The 22,291-nt window shown below is 41.4% G+C and overlaps 1 protein-coding gene across 1 annotated transcript in view; it reads right to left on the bottom strand.

Moving 5' to 3' along the window:
- Col4a4 (collagen, type IV, alpha 4) overlaps positions 1–14,590 on the bottom strand; it is a 118,872-nt gene extending 104,282 nt beyond the window's left edge. The window contains exons 1-3 of the mRNA XM_013519818.1: positions 14,558–14,590; positions 5,788–5,954; positions 3,910–3,952 (exon numbers count right to left, since the gene is read on the bottom strand). Coding sequence (XP_013375272.1) covers positions 3,910–3,952; positions 5,788–5,843 — 99 coding nt within the window. The 5' untranslated portion in view covers positions 5,844–5,954; positions 14,558–14,590. The remainder of the gene's footprint in view (positions 1–3,909; positions 3,953–5,787; positions 5,955–14,557) is intronic.
- Between the last annotated feature and the right edge of the window lie 7,701 nt (positions 14,591–22,291).

Genomic DNA, 22,291 nt, shown 5'->3' with positions numbered 1-22,291 from the left:
AGAGAGAGAGAGAGAGAGAGAGAGAGAGAGAAAGAAAGAAAGAAAGAAAGAAAGAAAGAAAGAAAGAAAGAAAGAAAGAAAGAAAGAAAAGAGAAAGAACAAACTTCCTTCTGAAGCTGCTTTGCTTTGGCCAAGATCTTCTAATTTTTCTCTCCCAGTAAGACTTAATGTACTGTGCGACAAACAATCTTAGCATGTAAATTTACACAGTCAGGCAAACTTACACACACATAGATTTCAGTTTAAATGATACCTTCGATTTTTTCCAAGACTTCCCTGCTTTGCCCTCCAGATCAGCTAAGTAATATCTTCCTCACTGAGTCCTTCCTAGGGCAATTCTCTAGGCTCAGGTGTAGGCTTCAATTGAAATTTGTTCTCCTTGCAATTTGCTGATATTCCAGGATCCTTCCTCTACTGTGTCCCTCAACCAGAAAGATTCTGAACTGTGAGGATCTGCCTTTCCCACTTTGGGTTGGCTTTTCTTCAGTACTAAAGTCAACACATATGTACTGTGTGTGCCCACATGCACGCATGCACACGCGCACACACACACACACACACACACACACGCCAGCATGTCCTTTGAGAAGAATTATTCTTTTCTCACAAATCCTTATCATCTATATCCAGATTCACCACCCACTTCAACACAGAAGTGTAGTCCCAGAGTAAAAACTGCTGTGAGCAGAACCCTACGACAAACAGGCACCAGGATGCAGCTGCTTCCATTAGCAGGCGAGGCTGTGGGTGGGTGGGAGAGGTGTTCTAGCCCCCAAGTGGGGATGAAAACAGCTCTAGGTGCTGGGAGCTGAGGAAGTGGATACCGACATCAAGAAGCCAGCAGAAATGAGCTGCCTGGTTTATGCTGTTGTCTGGTCCAGCCCTTACAGCAACACGTCCATAGTGAATGCACATTTCTGTAACTGACAGATCTCTTTAAACTTCAGACTGTAAATTTAAGCCTTTAGACCACTGAGTAATGAAAGCATAAAAAGTTAAACCAAGATTTATAGTTCTGATGGAAGAAATATACACATGAGTATATATGAATATACACATATATACACATGCATACATACACAGATATATATATATATATAGCACATGTGTGTGTATATATATATATATTTTTTTTTTCAATCACACAATTTAGACTTCTTTTGGGGAGAAAATTTGCTTAAACAAAATCCAAAAGAAAAACCTTTAGGCATTAATGAAAAAGGCACCTTATAGACAAACTTGTCCTGGGTTATTAGAAGGTATATAAGAACAGGAAGCTTCCCAAGAGCTGAGCACTTAGCTAATGTAAGTGTTTAAAAACTGTACGTGAAGTTTCAGAAACATCTGCCTCTCAAGCTCTGAGTAACACTGTTATCTGTGAGCACCTAAGTTCAAAATCCTGATACAGTTAAAAAAATTTAAAACCCAGGGTCAGGTCAGGACAGCACAAAAGCACTTAAAATAGCTTGTCTGAGGACTTGGGGTCATTTAAGGTTGGCATTCATTACTGTGTATTCCGTGAAATATCCAAATAACCAGAGAAAAAGAAAGTCAGTAGATTAGATAGCTTGATAATAAAAAACAGCTTGCTTGCTTTTATTTATTTGTTTATTTATTTATTTATTTATTTATGCCAAACATCACTGAGGTGTTTGTAGCAAAATTACATTTCAGGGAGGAATCAATTTTAAATAGATTAGCAGATTCCAATGAAGTAAATTCCCAATGAATATTTAAAAGGGGGTGGTAAATTCTTAGAGAAGGAATCTGTATCTCAGAAAATAGATTGCACAAACCTGCTGAAGAAGATAAAGACAGATAAGCATGCAAAATATGAGCCACTCTCACTGGGAGTTTATTTAACTCTCAAAAAAACGATGTTACTCTTCTTCAAAGGGAACAATAGGAAAACCCACTCTTTGCTTAACCTCAGACATTTTTAAAATGAGTATTTATTGCATAGAAGGTCCAAGAAAATGTTATTAACTTTTAGAAGATTCACTGTCTTTCACTTGCACCATTATTTTCAAGTAATATAGGCACAAGGTGAAAATTCTAATAGTGCAAAAGAATGTAACAGGAAAAGAAATTTTCAAGTTCCTTACCTCAGAGGATTGCTGTCTTTAAATTGGTGTCTGGGAATTAATAAGCATATTCACAATGTGATTATACACACATATATGGGAATACATGAGAACAAACAGATTCATGTGCTGTTATGGCTTGTGCCTAGATGTCCCCCTAAAGCCTCAGGTAGTCATACGTGGAGCTTTGCAGAGGTGGTTGTATCTAGAGTGTGTGGTGCAGGGATCAAGGGTATGTGATTACTAAATTAGACCCTGATTGGTTTGGCATAGTTCTAGATGCGGATAATGGGAAGGCCCACCCTAGGTGTGAGTGATACCTGAGGGTGTAACCTGGACAGAATGTAAGAGACAGAAAGAGGGCTGCTGCTTGATGCTTTTGTTGCCTTCTGTCTGCCATGGACTGTTTCGCCTTTGCAATGCCCTTCCGCCATGTCACCTTGGCGTGTAGCCAGCCAGTGATGGACTGAAGTCTCTACAAACCATGAGTCAAAATAAAATTTTCCTTCTTTAACTTTGGGAGTTGGGTATTTTGTCTGAACAATGAGAAAACTAAATAAGACATGTGCTCATACACACATGCATGCATGTACATGCATGCATGCACACGCATGCACACACACATACACCTGGTGATTTGGGGCCTGTTTTATTATTACCCAAATGGTATACTGTTCGGTGTTCTGCAGTTTTCATGTGATCATTTGTCTTCAAAGTCATTCCAAAGTAATCCACACATTCATGTGAACTCGCCACTTATTTAACCACTCCCTATTGCTGGCACTTAGGTCCCTCCCTCCTTTAACTGCTGAACACTACTCTGCCACTTATTCTTCTGCATCCACCTTGTACATGTGGGATAAACTCCAAAAAGGTGCAATCCTGTGTCAGTGCGTGTGTGCATTTAAATCCGGATGGACAATGCCAAACTGTGTTCCACAGACACTGCAACTATTTGTACCTGTCTTTAAAATCCAGTTGTCATACGGTCAAGTTGGTGTGTGAAATCCTTAAAATCTCTGTGTACCACAAGCTGGGGGAAGGACTCAGAATAGAACAGTCCTTGATGCAGGAATGATACATTCACATGTACAGAATTTAAGAAGCAAAACAAGCTAAATTTAGGACTCTGAAGACTTTTTTAAAATAGAAAACAAAACAATATAATATTAAAAAATTAGAAAAAGCAGGTAAGATGAGCAGAAAAAAGCACACATATGCATATCACCATGTGTTTCCATTCATACACTATTCTAGGCAATTCTCTTGAATGCCTGTGAATTAAGTGGACCAAGTTATATGGCTCCCACTTAATACTGGAGAAAATTGAGCCTCAGATTAAGAGACAAATCACTGGCAGTTGTCTCAGGATCAACCTGAGTTATAGGCAGCTTGCACCAGGATTTCCCAAAACTTTATGAAATTTTGATAACTCAGATTGTTTAGTGAAGAAGCAAACAGAAGAGGGCTTATTACAAAATGTTCTGGGCTTATATTTCTCCAGAGCTAAAATGTTCAAATTTAATCTTATATTTCTTGGTTTGTCCTTAAAATGGCCCAAGTACCTCTTGCCTGTCTCAAAAAAGTTTTTTAGAGGATATATTAGTTACAAAATAAAGCCATCTCCAATATTTAGGCAATTCTATAAGCAATCCTAACCACAAAATATTAATGAAATGCCAGCATTCATGTAGTGCAAACCTCATCTTACAGATAAGAAAACTAAGCCTAAGCCTCACAGAGAACTTGTCTAAAAGTATAACAGAAACCATATATTCAATAAAGTAATTTGCAATGTGTTACCAGAGTGAATTAATGTACTTACCCCATACACAAGTTGTATAGAAAAGAGAAGGAGTATAAACGACCTGTGGAAAAACAAGAATGCAAGTTAATTCACACTGTTCATTTCCCTGTGAAACAAACTAAAAAGAGAGTGAAGCAATTAATTCCAGACAGCGTTTATTTTCCATTTCTAACAGGTACTCCTACCTACCAGCTGGTTCATCACCAGGGACAGCGCAGATGCTACCCTCTGTCCGGCTGCCATCACTACCTTTCCTCTTCGTTAGCGGTCAAGAAAGACACATGGAACACCTTTAAGTGTGATCCTCGCTGTGCTGGGGACTGTGGGGACATTCTGAATCCAGAGGTGAGGGAAGGGACCTGACTGGACAATGAAAACTAGAGCAGGAAGGATCCCATGTTCGGGACACTGCTGAGACCAGTGTGTCCTGGACGTCACTAAGTGGAACAAATCCCAAAGGAGGGTAGGCAGAAGGAAATCTAGCTGGACTGGAAGAAAGATCTGGAGGAAAAGGGAAATGATATGAAAGCATTAGGGAAGAGTTAGGTGGTCCAGGACCTTACAAGTAAGGTAGAAATCCAACTGGGGTGACATCATTAATACCAGCTGATTTTAACATAGAAGAGATACAATCAAAAAAGACCACCAAGCATTCACAACCATTTTTGTTAGTTCTTATGTCTGTCAAAGACCTTCAAGTTCCATCACCTCATCTGACCCTTAAAACAGCTGTGACGGAGTTGTATCTTTAGGTACCTCATCCCCGTGATCTTAGAACACAAGCCCAGGCCTGCCCTTGGTTCTGTGCAGAGGCTTTTTGTCTCTGGACCCCACGACACAAGTGAGTCTTTCTTCTACATCCTCCAATCCTTCCTCTTGTGCTGACGTGCTGGTAAACACTACAGAAGTCTACAGTGCAATCTAGCTTTGTAGATGGATCCATAGGTGGGTGAAGGGACCTCACTTTACAGTGGAAACCAGAGGACCCTGGGTGTGACCCTGATTAGAAGATAGGAGCTGGAGGCTTGGTATAACCTATATTTTCCAGCTTCTACTCTGAAACCTCTCTTTTCCCAGACATTCTATTGTAGCTCATGATCACTGCAGTGAAGGCCCGGTTGACATTTCAATATATTAACTAAGTGAACTGAGGGGAAACTATGAAGGAGGTGCTGAATCCAGGGAAGAAACTGCTTTAAATCAAGTTAAACTTGTATTTACAAGTATCGCTTGTTAAATGTGTTCTTATCCCTTGGGACATTTGCAAATGACATAGGTTGTATCTTAGTAAAGTGTGGTCTCCGTTTAATCTCATTAAACCTATGGGCATGGCACATTTTTTCAACCTCTCACAGAAGGGCTAACTGACTCAGAAATGTTAGAGGTTATAGGCAAAGTCGTCCCCTAAGGATATAGGTCATGTCAGGTCCGAATCACCCTACTGTCTGCTTGTTCTTCTCACTGAAGTAGCTATTAAAAAATAAGATCGTTTCCCCCTTGCCATGTACCATAAAATATTCACGGGTTCCAGATATTAAGATGTGGACATGGGTAGGAGCCATTAGCCTGCCTGCCCCACTCACGAGGTGCTGTGCTCTGATTCTACTGGTTATAGGGACCTGGGAGCTCGGGGTATATAAGGTGTTTACCATTCAAACCCAGTGATTAAGACAGCAAGAGCATGGGGACTTCAGCCATGCAACTTCCTGTCAGTCACTGTGTGGGGCACATTTCAGGACAGTGGACAGGGCTGGTGTTTAATAAGAAGTCATGAATGCAGGCCTAGCTGTCTAGAACAACGTGACTTTTTGACACATGAAGCATTCAGTGTATACCTATCGAATCAACATGTAGGAGAAAGTATGTAAAGCAAGTGATCATACTAAGGACACTCACCATGGATCTGTGCCCAAGGGTTTGGTCCGTCTGGAAGAGCACCCCATTAACACCATGGGCAAGGGACTTCACGGGCAGGTGTAGGTACTTAAACAACTCTGCCAGTCTTCTCCTCTCTTCTGGAACACTCTTGTTGACAAGTGAGGTCGTGAGTCTTGAGTTAAACTCTGCATGTGTTAAATATAAATATGTCTCTTAGGGCATGGTACACATTGTAAAGTTGAAAACAATCACTTTCAGTATTCATAGTTAGTCCTGGAAAACTTTTCTAAAGCAGAACTCCAATGATTTTTGATGTAACAATCTTTCTTAGCAATGGTTAAAATGAATAAATAATAATTTGTATTCTCAGAAGTAGTCTCAAATCCCTTATATGGCATAAATATATTTTTGAGAAATGGAAAATTACTTCATTTTTGCTATGAAGTAGAATTCTCTTCTATTTAATCTCCTCCCTTGAAAAACCACCATTAAAGTCACTCAAGCACTTTTTTCACTCTTTGAAATTAGCAGAGGAAAATACTAGTAGAGAATTATATGTTTTGTACATATTATATCAAATATATATAAAAATATTTTTATATAAAGTGGCACAGCCCCTGTGGGGAAAATATTCTGGCAGTTCCTCAAAAAGTTAAACACATCTAACATAGGACCCACCAATTCCATTGCTCTGTGTAAGCTCAGGAGAACTGAAAACGTGTGCACACATGCACTTGTATATGAATATTCTTAAGAGCCAAAAAGTGGAAACAATCAAATGTCCACCAGCTGATCAATGAATGGATAAACAAGATGCAGTATGTCTATACACTGAAATATTATTGAGTCATAAAATAAATGCTAATTATGTACCATAGCCCAAAAAAAATCTGGAAAAAATCGCGCTAAGAGAAAGAGGCCACATATTACATGATTCCATATGTGTGAAGTTTGCAATAGGAACAGACACAGATAGGAGATTAGTGGTTGTCAAAGAAGAGGGGCACTGGGAAGTACAAATTCATTCTGAGGATGATGGGAATATTCTGGAGGCAGAGCGCTATTAGGGGTGCACAGCATTTTGAATATACTACAAAAGCTACTGGATTATAAACTTCAAATGAGTTAAAATGGTGAATTTTGTTCTGTGAATTTTATCTTAGTTATAAAAAAGAGAAAAATATTTTTAAAAATTGACTCAAAAAACTCTTTGTTTTAATCAAAGATCTCTTTGGCTGAAAGAATTGAGACATCTCATTTTAAAAACATTGGCTTTTTACGAGAACTAGCCTTATGGGAACTGGAAAGAGAAGGAAACCAGGAGCGGTAAATGTTAAACGCTATTTTTAAGTTTCTGGATCAGACCTGGGTAAATTAATTCAATGCTGCATTTATTGAAGACTAGATTTCCAAGTAAGTAGTAGAACTGCATTCCATGATACAGTTTCAAAACCAAACCAAAAGAGAATCGTTTTAATTACCCAGACCTTTTTCATCCCTAAATTCAAAATTTTAAATTCTCTTTTCAAAAAGTTACATTCTACCACAATAAAATGAATTCTTGTCTTGAAAGGAAAACACAAACTGGTTTGAATCATTCCACCTGCATTCTATATTTAAATACTGAAATTAGATACAGTCCAAAATTAAAGAAGACCAGAGAGACTTGCATATTCATTAAAAACAGATAGATGGTGCAATTAGTCTTCATACACACTCCACACATATTGTGATAAATGTGCACAAAGGGAGACCTTATTAAAATAAAGTGGTGTTGTAATGACCCTTCAGAGGAAGAATGTCTGATTATAGTCTTAACAATTGGCACCTCCTCATTACATTTTAATTGGATGGATAGACGGATAAATGGGTGGGTGGATGCATGTATGGATCCACAGATGCATGGATGTGTGGATGGATGCACAGACCAACTTGCAAAAGCCCAACTGGTCTCCATAAACCAAAAAGAACACCACAGTACTTGACATAGGCAATGCATCCTCAGCACTATGCGTTTAGTTACCATATAGACTCTGTGACAGCAGGAATTCTGTTCTAATTCACAGATTATCTCCAGGGCCAGTGTAGTGCCTGGAATATAACAATTGTTCAATATATATGTGAAGGATAAATTAACTTCTAGAAGATACTTTGGGACCTTAGGAATTGTAAGCTAGCATAGTAATAGGGAGGCTATGAAAACCTATAAATGAGACTAACTTTGAATTGATGTGAGGGAGGAAAAAAGAGGAGAAAGGGGATGGAGAAAGGGATCATAATAGCTCTGGGGGAAGTGAAGAGAAGCCGGCACTTACTGATCATTTGTAGGACAGACTTCAGTGTTGCCCACATCAAATGACTTAACTCTCACCACAGTTTAGCAAGTATTGTTTCCAGTGTACAGAAAAAAAAATTGGATCAGCATAAGGAGCATGTGCAATGCCACAGAGCTACACGAGCTGAAGCAGGACTTTCCCCCTAAGACGTATTCTGTTCCCTAGTGACACTCTGGCTTGGCAGCCTTCACGTTTTTCTGCTTTTTTTTTTAGGGGGGGTGTTTTTAAAATTTTTATTGGCACATTTTAGATATACATAATGACAACATTCATCATAGGGAATTTGTATCTGTACATGGTGTATCTTGCTTATCCTCCCATAAGAATTTTAAAACTATGCACCTGATGAAGACCACTACGAAGCAGCCCTGAGCAGGACTTAAATTAGCCATTTGGCTTTTCATGTTTACTTGTGAGTCTGCCCAAGGCCTAGGCTGCTTGTCTGGAGATGGGCAGTGGACTCATAACCTGTAGTAAGGCCTGTAATGGTGAATGAAGCTGGAAAGCCTCAAAGGATAAGACAAGATCACAGCCGTGGACACCTGGATCCAGCCTCAACTAGATAAGGACTATAGCCTCAGGCATCTCACTCCTGGCTAGATTAATTTAACACCTTACTTGGAGAAGTCCTTGAAAGGAAAGCCCTTCTTGAGTACTCCCCTCTCCTGGCTAGATTAATTTAACACCTTACTTGGAGAAGTCCTTGAAAGGAAAGCCCTTCTTGAGTACTCCCCTCCCATCTTCTGATAACTAAAAAAATGTGGGCAACCCAGAGAAGGTCTTGGTCTAAGTCTTGAGAGAATCTGAAATTCTGTGAGAGGGCTCTGATTCTGCTGGAGCCCTAAAATCATTCCATTTGCCTATTTTATTTAGCTTTTGCTATGCACTCATTCAGGAGATTGCAGACCTGATCAGCCCACAATAACTAAGATATATTATTGACCTGACATGCATCCCCCCTTTCTTTAAACATTTAAGAACTTCATCTTCTCTATAAATGAAGTAGAGTTTACTATGAATTTTACATGGCTGAATTTTCATTTTGAATTCATATTTCCATTTTACTTCCCTGGATAAATTTCTACACTTGAAATTTTTATATTATAAATATTATATTGATCAATCCATCATACTTCTAAGCATTAAAAATGTCTGTAAATAAAATATATTTCATTTCCCATATTCATAAGTCTTAACATTTTTTCTTACAAGGCTGACTTTTCAATATAATTCTTCATAGTATATAAGTCACCAAAACTATAAGTCAAATTAAATCTTGATAAATAATTATTAAACATTAAAAAGAGCTTTACTGGAAATGCAGGGTTTTTGTTTCTTAATTACTTCAGTTAGCCCTAGATTGATTACCCTTCTTTCTGGAATGAGATGGTTTCAACAGCAATCCTATATCCTTTTTTTTTAATTTCCAAAGCTGTGGATTCTAAAACATCTTGTTCAACACAAATAAGAAGTTTTGAATGGAAAGAAATTGTTATACAAATGTCACTCAGTTACTTGAACTCCTTTGGAGTTGTATACTAAGGCTTGAATGTCTGTATCCTTCAAGAATACATATGTTGAAAGCTACTCCTCAATGAATTGGTATTAAGAGATTGGAGTTGTAAGGTGATTAGGTTACGAGGGTTGAAGCCTTATATTATGGGATTTCTGTCCTTCTAAAAGGGGCCTGAGGGAATTTGTTTGCCCCTCCTTTCTCTCCTGTGGGAATGCAGCAAAAGGAACCATCTACGACACAGACAGCATCTTTACCATACTCCAGGTCTGCCAGGGCCTTGATTTTGGACTCCCCAGGCTCCAGAACTGCAAGCAATAATTTTCTGTTGCTTATAGATTACTCAAAGTATTTTATTATAGCAGTCCAAAATAACTAAAATATACATCAAGAGCAATATAGTTATTTATTGTCAAGGATTATTTTTTACGACCTACCCACCGATAAGTCATCCTTCAACTCTGGTGAAAGCAAAAAGTTGGCTACACTCTGTCTCCAGGGACATGGAACCCATAAGTAGGGTGCTTTCTGTTCTCAGTACCAACAAGTGGATGGCTCTGTTTTGTGTTCACACAGCCAGTACTTACCCTCTGGAATAAAGAAGGGCGGTAGTATGTGGAGAAAAATAGGAGAGGAAGCCTTTCTTTTGAAAAGCAAGATGAAGAAAATTATGAAAGAGAAGATGAGAACTTTGTCCAAAGACAGCCCAATTCTGTAAAATAGCAGCTGAAAATATGAAAACTGGCCCTTTTGGTTAATTTTCCACATTAAGTACATAACTTTTGGGGATCTTCTTGTTCCCCAAGGACCCATGAACCTAAGTTTGAAGACCTCTGCTTTCTATGTGCTGTCAAAGTTTAAAAGCTCTCTTTCCACTGCTTCTCCAGAAACAGACTATAGATGACCTTAGGCATATCTTACATGTCTATCTAGCCCATGAGGCAGTCACAAAAAGTCACAGAAACTTTCTGACTCTCCTCCTGCCTGACTTGTAGCTAGCAGGTCACAGGTGAGTAGAGCCCCATCTGGCTGCCAGCCTGACACTGTTAGCAGCAATATGCCCTGTGCACTGAAATTCTCAAAATGGGGTCATGTATGTTATCTACAAGCACCTAGGGGGGGTTGCTTCAACCAAAGTTTTGACTGCACCAAACAAAAATATCTTAGTATTCAGCACAGTATGACTCTAATGTACCTTCTCACAAATTAATGGCTGTCATTTGGGACTAGACAAGGTGGTATATTCACCAAAAGCCTCATGTATTCAGAGGTTGGGCTGTGGAAGGTGACTGGATCAGGCAGCAGTATACACATCAGTGGGTTAATCCACTGATGAGTCCACAGCTGAATGTCCTGCTAGGAGATGCAGCCTAGTCCTAAGAAGTGGGTCATGGGGAAGTGACCAGGAAGGGTATTCCTGCCTCCCCAGCTCTCTCCTTTCTCTCTGCTTCCCAGCTGCCATGATGTAAACAGTTTTGCCAGATCCTTCCACTAGGCCCTCCCTACTTTGAATCCAGCCGACTATGGACTAAATCCTCTGAAAACCACAAACCAAAATAAACCTCTTATCCTTTGAGCTATGGGTGTCAAGTATTCTGTTCCAGTAATGAGGAAAGTAACAGAGATTTCAGTGCCAGAGAAACGGGTTGTTGCTGTGACTATACCTTACCATGTGGTTCAGAAGCCTTTGGAACTGGTTCATTGGAGGAGTTTGAAAAGTTTTGGAGATGTCAGCTAGAGAAGCCCTAGAATGCCATAGCCAAGCTGTATAGAAGATTCTAGTCACGGCTCAGGAGACCAAAATGGTGACAGAATGCAGATAGTAAAGACAAGGCTCAGGAGGTTTTAGTTGGGCACAAGAATGTCATTGGCAGTTAGGCTAGAGGCATGTGCAGAAAATTTGCTTACATTTTACCCATGCCCTGGGATTGTGCAGGACAGTAAGTTTAAGGTCAGTGGACTAATTAATCTGGTGGAAGAAATTTCAAGGCAGCCCAATATTCAAGTGGTGGTAATGATACTTCCGGTAGCTTTTAGCCAGAGCTACAATGAAAAATAGGAGCAAAAAGCTCCCTTGAAAAGTTTTCAGTTTCATCAGAAAGGAAATGCCTGAAAAGTTGAGGTCATGGAGAATGGGACTGCTGAAACTACTAACATGGGGGCGGGTACCAGGAATTGAACTCAGGACCTTACACTTGCCAGGCAGGCACATGTGCTGCTGAGCTACATCCCCAGCATTATTAATATTTATTAAAAGGTAAGTTCTTTCCATCAGGACAATAGTAAAGATGGTTTGAGAGCATCTCAAGAATTAGCAAGACCTCATCCTTCCCTGGGTCAAGTGTGTGAAAAGGTAAACTCCTTTAAAAGACTTTGCTTTGAGAAGAGAACTGCAGTTGAGCAGGGCCACCTAGGAAACTGGTTCTCCAGGATTTGGTTCACAGTGCTTAGCCACCCACTTAGAGGCCTCTGCAGCCATGATCCCAGGGTGTCTGGCTACTGCTTGAGCTGGCAAAAGACTTGGCATCATCTACATTGTGCTGTTACTCTCAGAAAGGGAACATTTTCTGTAAGTGCATCAGAGCCCCACCTTCAGCCCTGTTGTCAGGGGCACAGCCAGGCTTTCTATCACCTGATCCTGTCTCTCTAGCCATAGGAAGAGGATAAACTACTCATCCAAAGGCAACCCAATGCAGAGTGCAGCTTTGTGACAGCAGACTGACTCTGCACTGGGGACAGTACAAACAGAGACTCTAATTAGTCCTCTGGGACAGTTGAAATTAGCAAGCTAAAAAGAGGGGAGGAGTGGGGAGGAAGGAAGCATCAAGAGATGTCCCAAGGTACAGTCCATCATTAGAGGGCTGAGACAGATCAAGGTGAAGTGTAAGCTCGAATTTAAAGGAAACATATGCTGAGTAAGCATGAGAAGTTGTTTTCAGAGAAGAAAATGCAGAAAGAGGATAAAAGAGTGCTGAAAGTTGCCCCATTCTTTCACAGCATTTCATAGCAAATATCTTTTACTTGAGTGAGCTGACCTATGCAGCCCAGGTGGACAGAAGGCCACAGCCTTTGCTGCTGTTTCCAGGACTCCTCCACCCCAGTAGAGGCTCACTTCCTCCCCTTGCCCAAGAGGGAAGCTGAGTGTCAGCACCAGGCCTAGATATCCACCTGTGCACTGACCCCAGTAAGATCTACAGGCTCTTCCCTATAGCACCTGGTATGTATCTAGATGTACCCCCAATGCCTCATGCACATAGAGTAGGGCTTTCCGAGGGTGGGTGGATTCAGATTGTGTGATACTGGGATTAAGGCTGTGTGGCACCAAATTAGTCCACTGATTGGTTTGGCATACTTCTGGGTGTGGATAATGGAAAGGCCCACCCTGGATATGGGTGGCACCACCCAAAAAGCTTGTAGCCTGTTTGGGATGAAAGGGAAAGGCAGACTGTCTTCTGCTGCTGTTGCTACTTGCTACTGCTGCATCTGCCTGCCCTGCTTGCCATGGACTGTTTCTCCTCTGCCATGCCTCTCTGCCATGCTGCCCTGCCTTGCAGCCAGCCAACTGTGGACTGAAACCTCTACATACTGCTGGCTGAAAAAACCTTGCACCCTTAACTTTGGGTGTTGGGTTTTTTTGTCTCAGCAACCAGAAAAGTAACTAAGGCAATCTGTACAGCAGTAATTTCTAGCCATGTGTATTTAACAGCATTGTTTTGACCCCTTCCTCCAACTCCCCAATATTATTTTTCCCTTTCCCTCCTTTGTGAAAATGGACCCCAGTTCCTCTGGGACTGCTTATGAGCCTCTGCCCAATGTTTTCCAAATGCTGGATTGGGAACAAGATCTGAGATCTTCCAAATAATTATCTCCAATGTAAGAAATTTGTTTTCTCTGCAACATGATCCTGAAATGAAATACACCCTGCTGGGGTTCTCATCATTAGAGAAGGGGTGAAGCAATGGCTAAAACTGGGGGACCAGATGAAGAAGAGATGGGGACTGGACTCCCCTAGTCTCAAAAAGCTACAGGCTTAGTGTTTTCTCTTTATCCAATTAACACTGATACTCTGAGTTCTGTTTAATGATTAGTACATGTTTGCAGTACCTAATGATTATATTCATTGTGTGGAGTTGGTATAAGTACATAACACATCTTAATTTCTTTTTTATTCCCTTTCCCTCTCCCTTTCCCCCACTTCCTCAATCTCTTGACCCGCCCCTCCCATTTGAGAAAGATCTCCCTACAGCCAACTATCTATCTTTTATTTTGCTCTTTATTTATAATTTGGGTTTCTCATACAAGAAAAACCATGTGATATTTCAGCTTGTATGTCTGATTTATTTCACTTACATTATGGCCTCAATTCTTAAAGGTCCAGCTTTTGTAAAGAGATAAGCAAATGGCATTAAAGTTAAGAAACTACTCCCAGAAGGACGGCAAGGCTTGTGCATCTCTGTCCACTTTGGCACCATATTTGGAGACCTATAGCTTCCCTATGAAGAGTGAAGCTGACCAGTTCCCAACACGTGAGCTGGTTACTTGGTTATTCCTTTTTTTTTTTTAAATCTTTTAAAATTTATTTTTAAATGACAGTTATAAACATAAAAATTTTACATATGAGGTATGATCAAAAGTATGATGTTTACTTTTTTAAAAATTTTATTACAGTAAAAAACACTGTGATTAACACCCTTTAAAGCTCTCCCCCTTGGGTCAAGCACACTTATTCCACTGTTCTTGCGGCTTTCTGAAGCAGTTCTGGAAGTCCTCTTGCAGGAGTGTCTTCAATTGTGCTGTTATAGCTGCCTTGATGTCCTGAATCTACTCAAGACACCCACCTCTATGGTCATTTTTACTTTGAGGTTGAGCCAGAGGTCACATGGTACCAGATCTGGCAAATAAGGTGGGTGAGGCCACTGTAGTGTTTTTATGAGCCTACCTTTCCAGTGGATGCCACTTAGAAGCATTCGCCCTATTTGTTATCACGTCCTGTGAAGACACAGAAGAGCACTTTCAGAACAGTTTCAGAAAGTGGCACGTATGGTGGGATAAGTGTGTCTGAAGAGAGGGGACTATTTTGGGGCAGAGGTTAATGGCAATGTATTTTTTACTATAACATATTTTCAAAATCTAAACATTCACCATGTATCACATATTTTGATCATTCTTTGTATTAATGTGGTACTATGTTAGGTTTTAGTAAGTGTGTATACTGTATAATATTTAAATCAGGTTAAACACAACTATCTCCTCAATTTATCATTTCTTTGTGGTGAAAATATTCAAAATATTTTCTCCCCTCCTTTGAAATGGTACATAGCTCTTTTCTGCAGTCATCCTACTGTGCAACTGTACACCAGAACTTCTTACTCCTCTCTAACTATAATTTAGTGCCTATGAATCAACCTTTTCCCATCCTGCCCTCTCCCCAAGGCTGGTAACCATAACTTTCCTCTTAACTTCTATGAGATCAATTTTTTAGATTGCATGTATGAGTGAGATCACATGGTGCTTGTCTTTCTGTGTCTGGCTTATTTCACATGACACAGCGATCTCTGGTTCTGTCCATACTTTGCTCTTTCTAAAATCTCTTCTCTCTAGTCTGATTCCACCTGCTGACCTCCAAAGAGTTCAGGTTGGTCTGAACTCTTCAGCAAAAGCAGTCAATCTCATCACACATTACAAGGTTGTAAATGTGGGTCACGAATCTGTGTGGTCCAGGGACTACTGGAACGTAGCTGGAGCTTCGTGTTCTCTGAGAAGCAACAGGAAAATCTGGACAACTATTCAAGTAAATTCTTAAGAACAACTCTGAGTTCCAACTTGAACAGAATGCTGCTGGCCTAGGACCAATCCCATCCCACCCCTCCTTGCCTCTAGATTCAGCTGAAGTGTTAGAGGACTTCAGAGTCTTCAGCTGACACGGGAGTTGAGCTGTGAGGTCAAGGTCAAGTGGACCATACCTCAGCTCACCTAGAATTCTGTAAGTATTGATTTCTATAATCAACAGAAAATCTGACAGTAACCATAAAAATATCACACTTCGGAACCCCAGAATGGTGATCCATGTTCCAAACATAGGTACAAATGGAGAAACTAAAATATACAATGAGAAATATACAATGGAGAAACGGACTCAGACAAGCTGTTTTCCTCCAAGTTAAGGATGACATTCTTGACTCACATTCAAATCTCTTGCTAAATAAATAAATAAATGCCAGCCTCACAGGTTTCCACTGGTCTGTGTTGTTTTTGTTTTTGTTTTTTTCCTTTTGGATAGGGGTGAGTACTCTGAATTCTCTGGACCTGTCAGACTCCCCAGAACTGCCTTTGGCATGAGCTCCAGCAATACTCCTGAAGATTCCACCCCACAGGGCCACCTCCAACTGCAATATGAGGCTGCTACTTGCCTGGGTGTGCTGCCACCTCTGTGATCTTTCTCCTTCTCAAAGACCATCCACTTCCTCCCAGGTTAGTAGGTGCAAGTAGAGCTCTGGAATTAGAAGGACCTGGGTTTACTCCAGTAACAAGTAATTATGCAACTAAAATTTTCATTCAGTAGTGTGACCATGAGCAAGCCTTTTAATCCCTCTGAGCTTATGATTTTTCAGTATGTAAACATCATCAGTATGTAAAACTCATACCAGAGAGATTTACATGAGTCTGAGTTAGTACCTGGTCCAGTAACCGTCTCAGTAAAGAAAGGTGTCTTTCCTTCCTTCGTAATTTGTGATAAAGACAAAAAAGTCTTGCAGTGTACTGCAGAAAGCCCTAAAGAGAGCTTTCTGTAGAAACTGCAGCAAGCGGGAGACTCCACGAAGCAAGGAGACTTGATTTACAGAGGAAAGAGGATCTGGAGAAATAAAAAAGAAGAACATGACATGCCTTGTAAAGTAACTTAGTTGGTCTATTTGAGATGGGATCCAAGTCTCTAAGGCTGGTCTCTAAGCTGGTCTCTGGTCTCTAAGCCCTGCTCAAGAGATCCTCCTTCCTCAGCCTTCTGAGTATCTGGGTTTCAGGAATCTGCCACTGTGCAAGGCTTACAGTGCCTTTTAAAGATGAGGAGAGAACTTACTGAGAGGGGTAAATCCTCAGTTAGTGTGGAAGAAAGAGTACAATGAAAGACAATTCCAGGTAGAATGGCAGAATTAACCAAAAGCTTCTCTGAGAGGGTTCTAAGGAAAAGACTGGCATTAGAATTTATGAACCAACAACCTCCATCTGCATCCTCACCTTTTTCCTATTCTTCCTCTACCTTTTGCTTTTCCCCTTCTTTTTTCTTACTCTTTCTTCTCTCCCTCCACTGCTCCTCCTCCTCCTTCCACTTCTCTTTTCTCCTGTCCTGCATTTACGTCACCATCATCATCATCACTGTCATTATCATCCTCACTGTGAGACACAGTAAGAGTCAGTATCTACAGAGAGCCATCTATACGGTGAGCTGAATGCTATGAGCTTCACAATAGCCCTGTAGGGTAAGCAATATAACTGTCCTGTTACAAATAACTCACGCAGTTAGTAAGTGACATTTCCTAAGCTCAAACACCAAAACCTTCCTTACTAACCACTTCACTACAGAGTTTCATCATTCATAAAAATTCTTGAGTAAATATCAGAGAACTAATCTGTGGAAAGAACAACCTTAGCCTCAAGTACAGCAGGAGTGCAGAGAGCCGATTACAAATTAAAATGGTGCACAGATACAAAAACACTCTGTTCCTTGTGAACCCCAGAACACTAGAGCTCTCAGATGGATGCTTTGTATTTGAAATTTTAAGTCTAAAAACTTCTATGAGACAGTTTGAGGTCTTAAAGGTACCATCTCTAAATAGGATATAGAAAAGTCAAATGTTCAAGCATTTAAATGTTTAAACAAAGAAAGAAAGATTTCGTAAAATGTCCAAATGAACATTAAGGTCAAGCAGAAATATACAGGTGGGGTGCAGTTGGTCCTAAGGGAGGCACTATTCATGGCAGCCTTGGTTTTTCCTAAGAAGAGCTTTACCATCTCTTTCTCCCAGCTGTATGCCTGTCTTCTGTCTGGCCTCTCATCCTCCCTTGCTTCTGGGAGGAATTGACTCCTAGAGATCCAGAAACTCCCTAATAAGTCTCAAAACCAGAAACTAGACTCCAGGTCTGGCCATTCTGGAAGCTAATAAAAGACTCAAGGGCATCCCTCAAACCCAGGCTTTAGAGGTATGCATCCCATGGTTTACCATGGGCCCTAAAGACACATGCAGTGTGGACTTTGGACATCAGTAAGCCCCTGAGCAAAGCCAAGAGGATGTCCTGGGTGCTGGATGAGCCATGAATATCATGGCCAAAACAATCAGCGCATGAAAACGTCACAAAAGCATAAAGACTTGTATGGTCAAAGTAAGATTGCTCCCTCATCCAGAAATTTGGAAATGCATCCTTTTAATTTCAGACATGAAAGGCAGAAAAAAGTTTACATTAAGTTTTTACAACAAAAAAGTCAATGAATGGGAATAAAAAATATACAATCTAATATATGTTAAAAGAAAATATTCATAAATCTAAAATACGATGATGTTTTAAGGTTGAAGTGACCCTCTGTAAACTAGGTTGGCACTAACAAAATAATTTACTTCAGACATCGCCTCCAGACACTGACTACCACAATAAACACACGATTAATTACAGAAATACCTATCGGCCTGGGATAGAGCTCAGTGGTAGATTTCCTTAGCCTATGTTAGGCCCTATGTTTGGAACCCAGCACCACAAAAAAGTAAATTACCTTACATTGTGTCTATGCTACATAATAAAGGCCTACATAAAAGTTTTCATAGTCTATGATTTTAAAGCAGAGGTAGCTGCTTGAGAGGGTCACCAAAGGTGGCAGAGACAGCAAACACAAAGACATGCAGCAAAGGGGTGCATGTGGTGAACTTGGGAAAACATGAGGAGCTTGGGATGACTGAGGAGATAAAACTCAAGACTAGATCTGGGACAATTTGATTCTCTTCTAGGTAGTGTTAAATTTCCTATGAAGGCACAGGGGGCACTTCTGGAAGCTTTTAAAGAAGCACAATCCTGACTGGGTGATGGGTATTATGGTTCCCCATTTATTTCCAGCTCTGTCTGGGCATACGGCAGGTCCATTTCCCCTACCGCTTACATGATGAAGCATAGTCGTACGACCCACTGGGCCATGAAACACGAGTGGAAGTAGTTATGTCACATCCAGTGGAAGCTTTTAGAGCAGTTTTAATTTGGCCCATTCTCTTCCCCTTCAGAGGCAATCAGAGACGGTGAGAATCACATTGGTCAGGGCCCTCTTGAGTGTCTAAACCTTCCAGGACATTTCTGACGGGCTATAAGCAGAGATCCTCCACACCGCCTCCCACCTCCCACCACCTTTTACGAACACACAGTGTAAATGGAAGGAAAAACCCTGTAACTACAAGCTGCTGGATCTAGGAGGTTGTAACTTCCCCCAAAATAGCCTGTCCTTCCTGAGAGCACGTGCAGTTTCAAAGGGTAAGTCTGACAACAGTGAAGAATGAATTTCAGAGAGAGAACTTGCAGTGGAGGAACCCAGCTCGAGGGCCCTGGACCGCCTGGGTGATGAGTGCAGACCCAGGGCAGGAGTTGTGAGCTTAGAAAAGCAGTGATCAAACCGAGAGATGTGATGACAACAACTGACAGGAGTTGATCACACCTCTGCGACTCAAAAGCACTGAAGAGTCTCATTGTTTCGGTGGAGTTGGAAAGAGACAATTTTTGAAATATAAGGGATGACTAAGGGAGGAGATAGAGCTTAAAAATATTTAAAAAGGAGGGATGAGCAGCCGGAGAAGTGTGTATCTCAGCAAAAGCAGAGGCCCACTCTACAGGATGAAGGCTTCAGGAAGATCATGACTTTAGAGGAAAACAGTCCTGAGTGTGAACGCTGAGTGAAAAACTACCTTCACTCATAAATTCAGCCACACACACACACACACACACACACACACACACACACACACCCTGCCCTAATGGGGCTTACACTGAAATGTAGGAAAGCCGATATACATACATAGGCATTACGCAGAAATCAAAATATTGCGATTTTAAAAGGGGGTAGAAATAAGCATATATTTGTCAAAGATAATGATCATTTAATTTTGTTCAGAACCCCACCTGGTAGCGAACTCACAAGTAGAGACTTCTGCGTGCACACCCCATAAACCACACCCCCTTCCTTGTGTTTATTCGCATTTAGGGACCTAACTGAAAAATCGGTTTTCTTGACCAAGATTATTTTTTAAAATCAAGAATTCTGGCCAGTTAGTCCCACAGGTGAGCAGGAAAACTCCTCTAGTAACGTTGGATGTGTGTGCGGTGGGGCAGTAGGATGGGGCAGGAGGGTGTGGGTGCTTAAATCTGGCTTTAAGACAAGCCACTTGTCCAAGTTTCACGTGCAAGGGAGTCACCTGGAGATTCTACAGAAGGTAAACTGACCCAGTGCATCTGGGCTGGGCCTGAGACTCTCCATTTCTTACAGGTTCCCTGGGATGCCAAAGCTGCCGGTCCAAGAGATGCAAAGGCCAGGTTCTCGATGCCTTGGGAGTACATTAACCGCAAGGAGCTGACAGGTTGTTTTCTGCTCTTGCCCCTTGAGTACTGAGCTCAGAGACATCTCTACCGTGTGCTACTGTTTCTTACTCATCCCACCTATTTTCCCTTTTGCAACTGGACAGTCAGACTGCAGTATATGGTTGTTAGTGGAGACACTGGACAAAGGGCTTCTGATGGAATGTTCTATTCCTACAAGTCCCTGCCGTGGTTACTACGATTATCCTAATGTAGAAGGGAAGATTCGGGCCCAGAAAAGTTAAATCACACCAGTCAGTATAGAGTAGATTTAGAATTCAGTGTCCATTCCAATGACCAAGGTCTTAACTATTGCTTACTCTTTCCTGGGTTTGTATTACATTTCTTTCCTGCTCTGCTGCTGTATCAGAAGTGACCTGCAGTTCATTTCTGCCTTCAGTTTGAAAACTGATAAAACCAACCCTGATCTTCCATTAAAATGACACAGCTTTGAGAGAAGGCAATTGAGATTCAAACTGAGAAATCTTCTGCAATTCAGCAAGGAGGAGAACTGAAGATGAGAACCAAGATATTGTTCTGTTTTGTTTTTTGGGAAGTAATGTTGTTCTTGCTTTCCCGGAATTTCCTTACCAATGGAGAAGCTACTGTGTAGCACACTGCAATCTCCACGGTCCAGGCATAAATTCCAGTTTCCCCAAATCTTAATAAAGAGTTTAATATATGTTCTTTTTATTATTCTACTAATTCAATACAGTTCACCAAAATGTGTATGCAAAAACAGTAGCTCTCAATCTTGCTTACACCTGAGTACCTTCAAGGACCTGTGCAACACGCTGATAGCACAGCCCTCTGGGGAGTCTGATATCCGACCATGTGTCAGGATTCTTAGATGCCCTTCCAGGAATTCTAATACGAAGCCACAGGTGAGAACTGCTGGTGCTAAAGACACAGAGAAAACTCTCTTTCACTCTATAGTCGAAAGAATAAATAAATGAGAAGGTGGGAGGATGTCTTTGCTCACTGTTGCCGTTTTGCCTCCCTATATGGCTCCACAGGTACGAGTTACTATTAGACCTGGATTCGAATTGCAAGCAAGTCACAAGCAGTACCCAACCACAGAGCTCACACTTGGTGCGCGATAACCAACCACAGCAGAGGTCGGCAACACTCTGCAAAGCAAAGGATGTCAACCCAGGGATGGAATTCAGGTGGTGGGTGAACTTGGACGGGGGAGAAAAAAATAGGGCATTTTAGTTTCACAAATCTTTTACAGTTCCACTTTTCCTGCAATTATGAGTCCAGGCAACAGACCACAGGCGCAGTGGCCATTTTTTAGCGCTTGCACGCGCTGGTATTTTCGTGCCACATTTCAGTTTGACCAGCTACCTGAAATACTATTCGCAGCTATCGCTGCACTGCTATTACAGTTGTCTAACAGACCTGCTGTTAGATTTAGCTATTTAATGCAATAGTAATGACGATCGATGATGATGACGCACGGCTGTTACTAATCAAGACTTCAGTGTTGCACTTAGATGGCTGTATTCCAGTAAAACTGATTCTGATTTAGCTGTACTTTATGCATTTAACATTATTCTCAGTAGGGGTATAACTTCTTCACTCCCTGCTCAAAGTCAGGCCCCAACAAGCCAGAGGTGGCCTATTTCCATCCTAGGGCTCCTCAGGGAAGCGCGCTCCCCTCCCGCGAGGGCGACAGCCGGGATAGGAGTTCGTCTTGTTTTCCCCGCATTTCCGCAGATAAGATTTTTTTAGCCTGAAAAGCCACTTCAGCTCAGCGGAGGAGAGAATAGGATGGACTTTCTCTTTCCCCTCAGCTGCCTCTTTCTCTTGGCATTTGGGAATGCCCGGACTGCCAGGCAGGTAACTCGAGCCTCCAAATTAATCAAAACACACAGCTCCCAGTTCAAGCCCTGGCGGACAAGCCGGGAGCTAGACGAGCTCTCCTCCGGTGACCCCAAGGCCCTAACTCCCAGCCAGGCCGGCCCCCGGATGCTACGGTTCCTGCTCTGCCCCCTCGCTGCAGGTGCCCTGGGCCTGCGACGGCGCCCGCCCGCCGCGGCCCCTTACCTGGGGGGCGCCGCAGCACCGGGGC

This window comes from Chinchilla lanigera, unplaced genomic scaffold (genome assembly GCF_000276665.1).
Source record: "Chinchilla lanigera isolate Chin_1 unplaced genomic scaffold, ChiLan1.0 scaffold00052, whole genome shotgun sequence".
Lineage (NCBI taxonomy): Eukaryota > Metazoa > Chordata > Mammalia > Rodentia > Chinchillidae > Chinchilla > Chinchilla lanigera.
The sequence above is the reverse complement of the archived record's forward strand: the minus strand, read 5'-3'. Positions and strand labels throughout refer to the sequence as shown.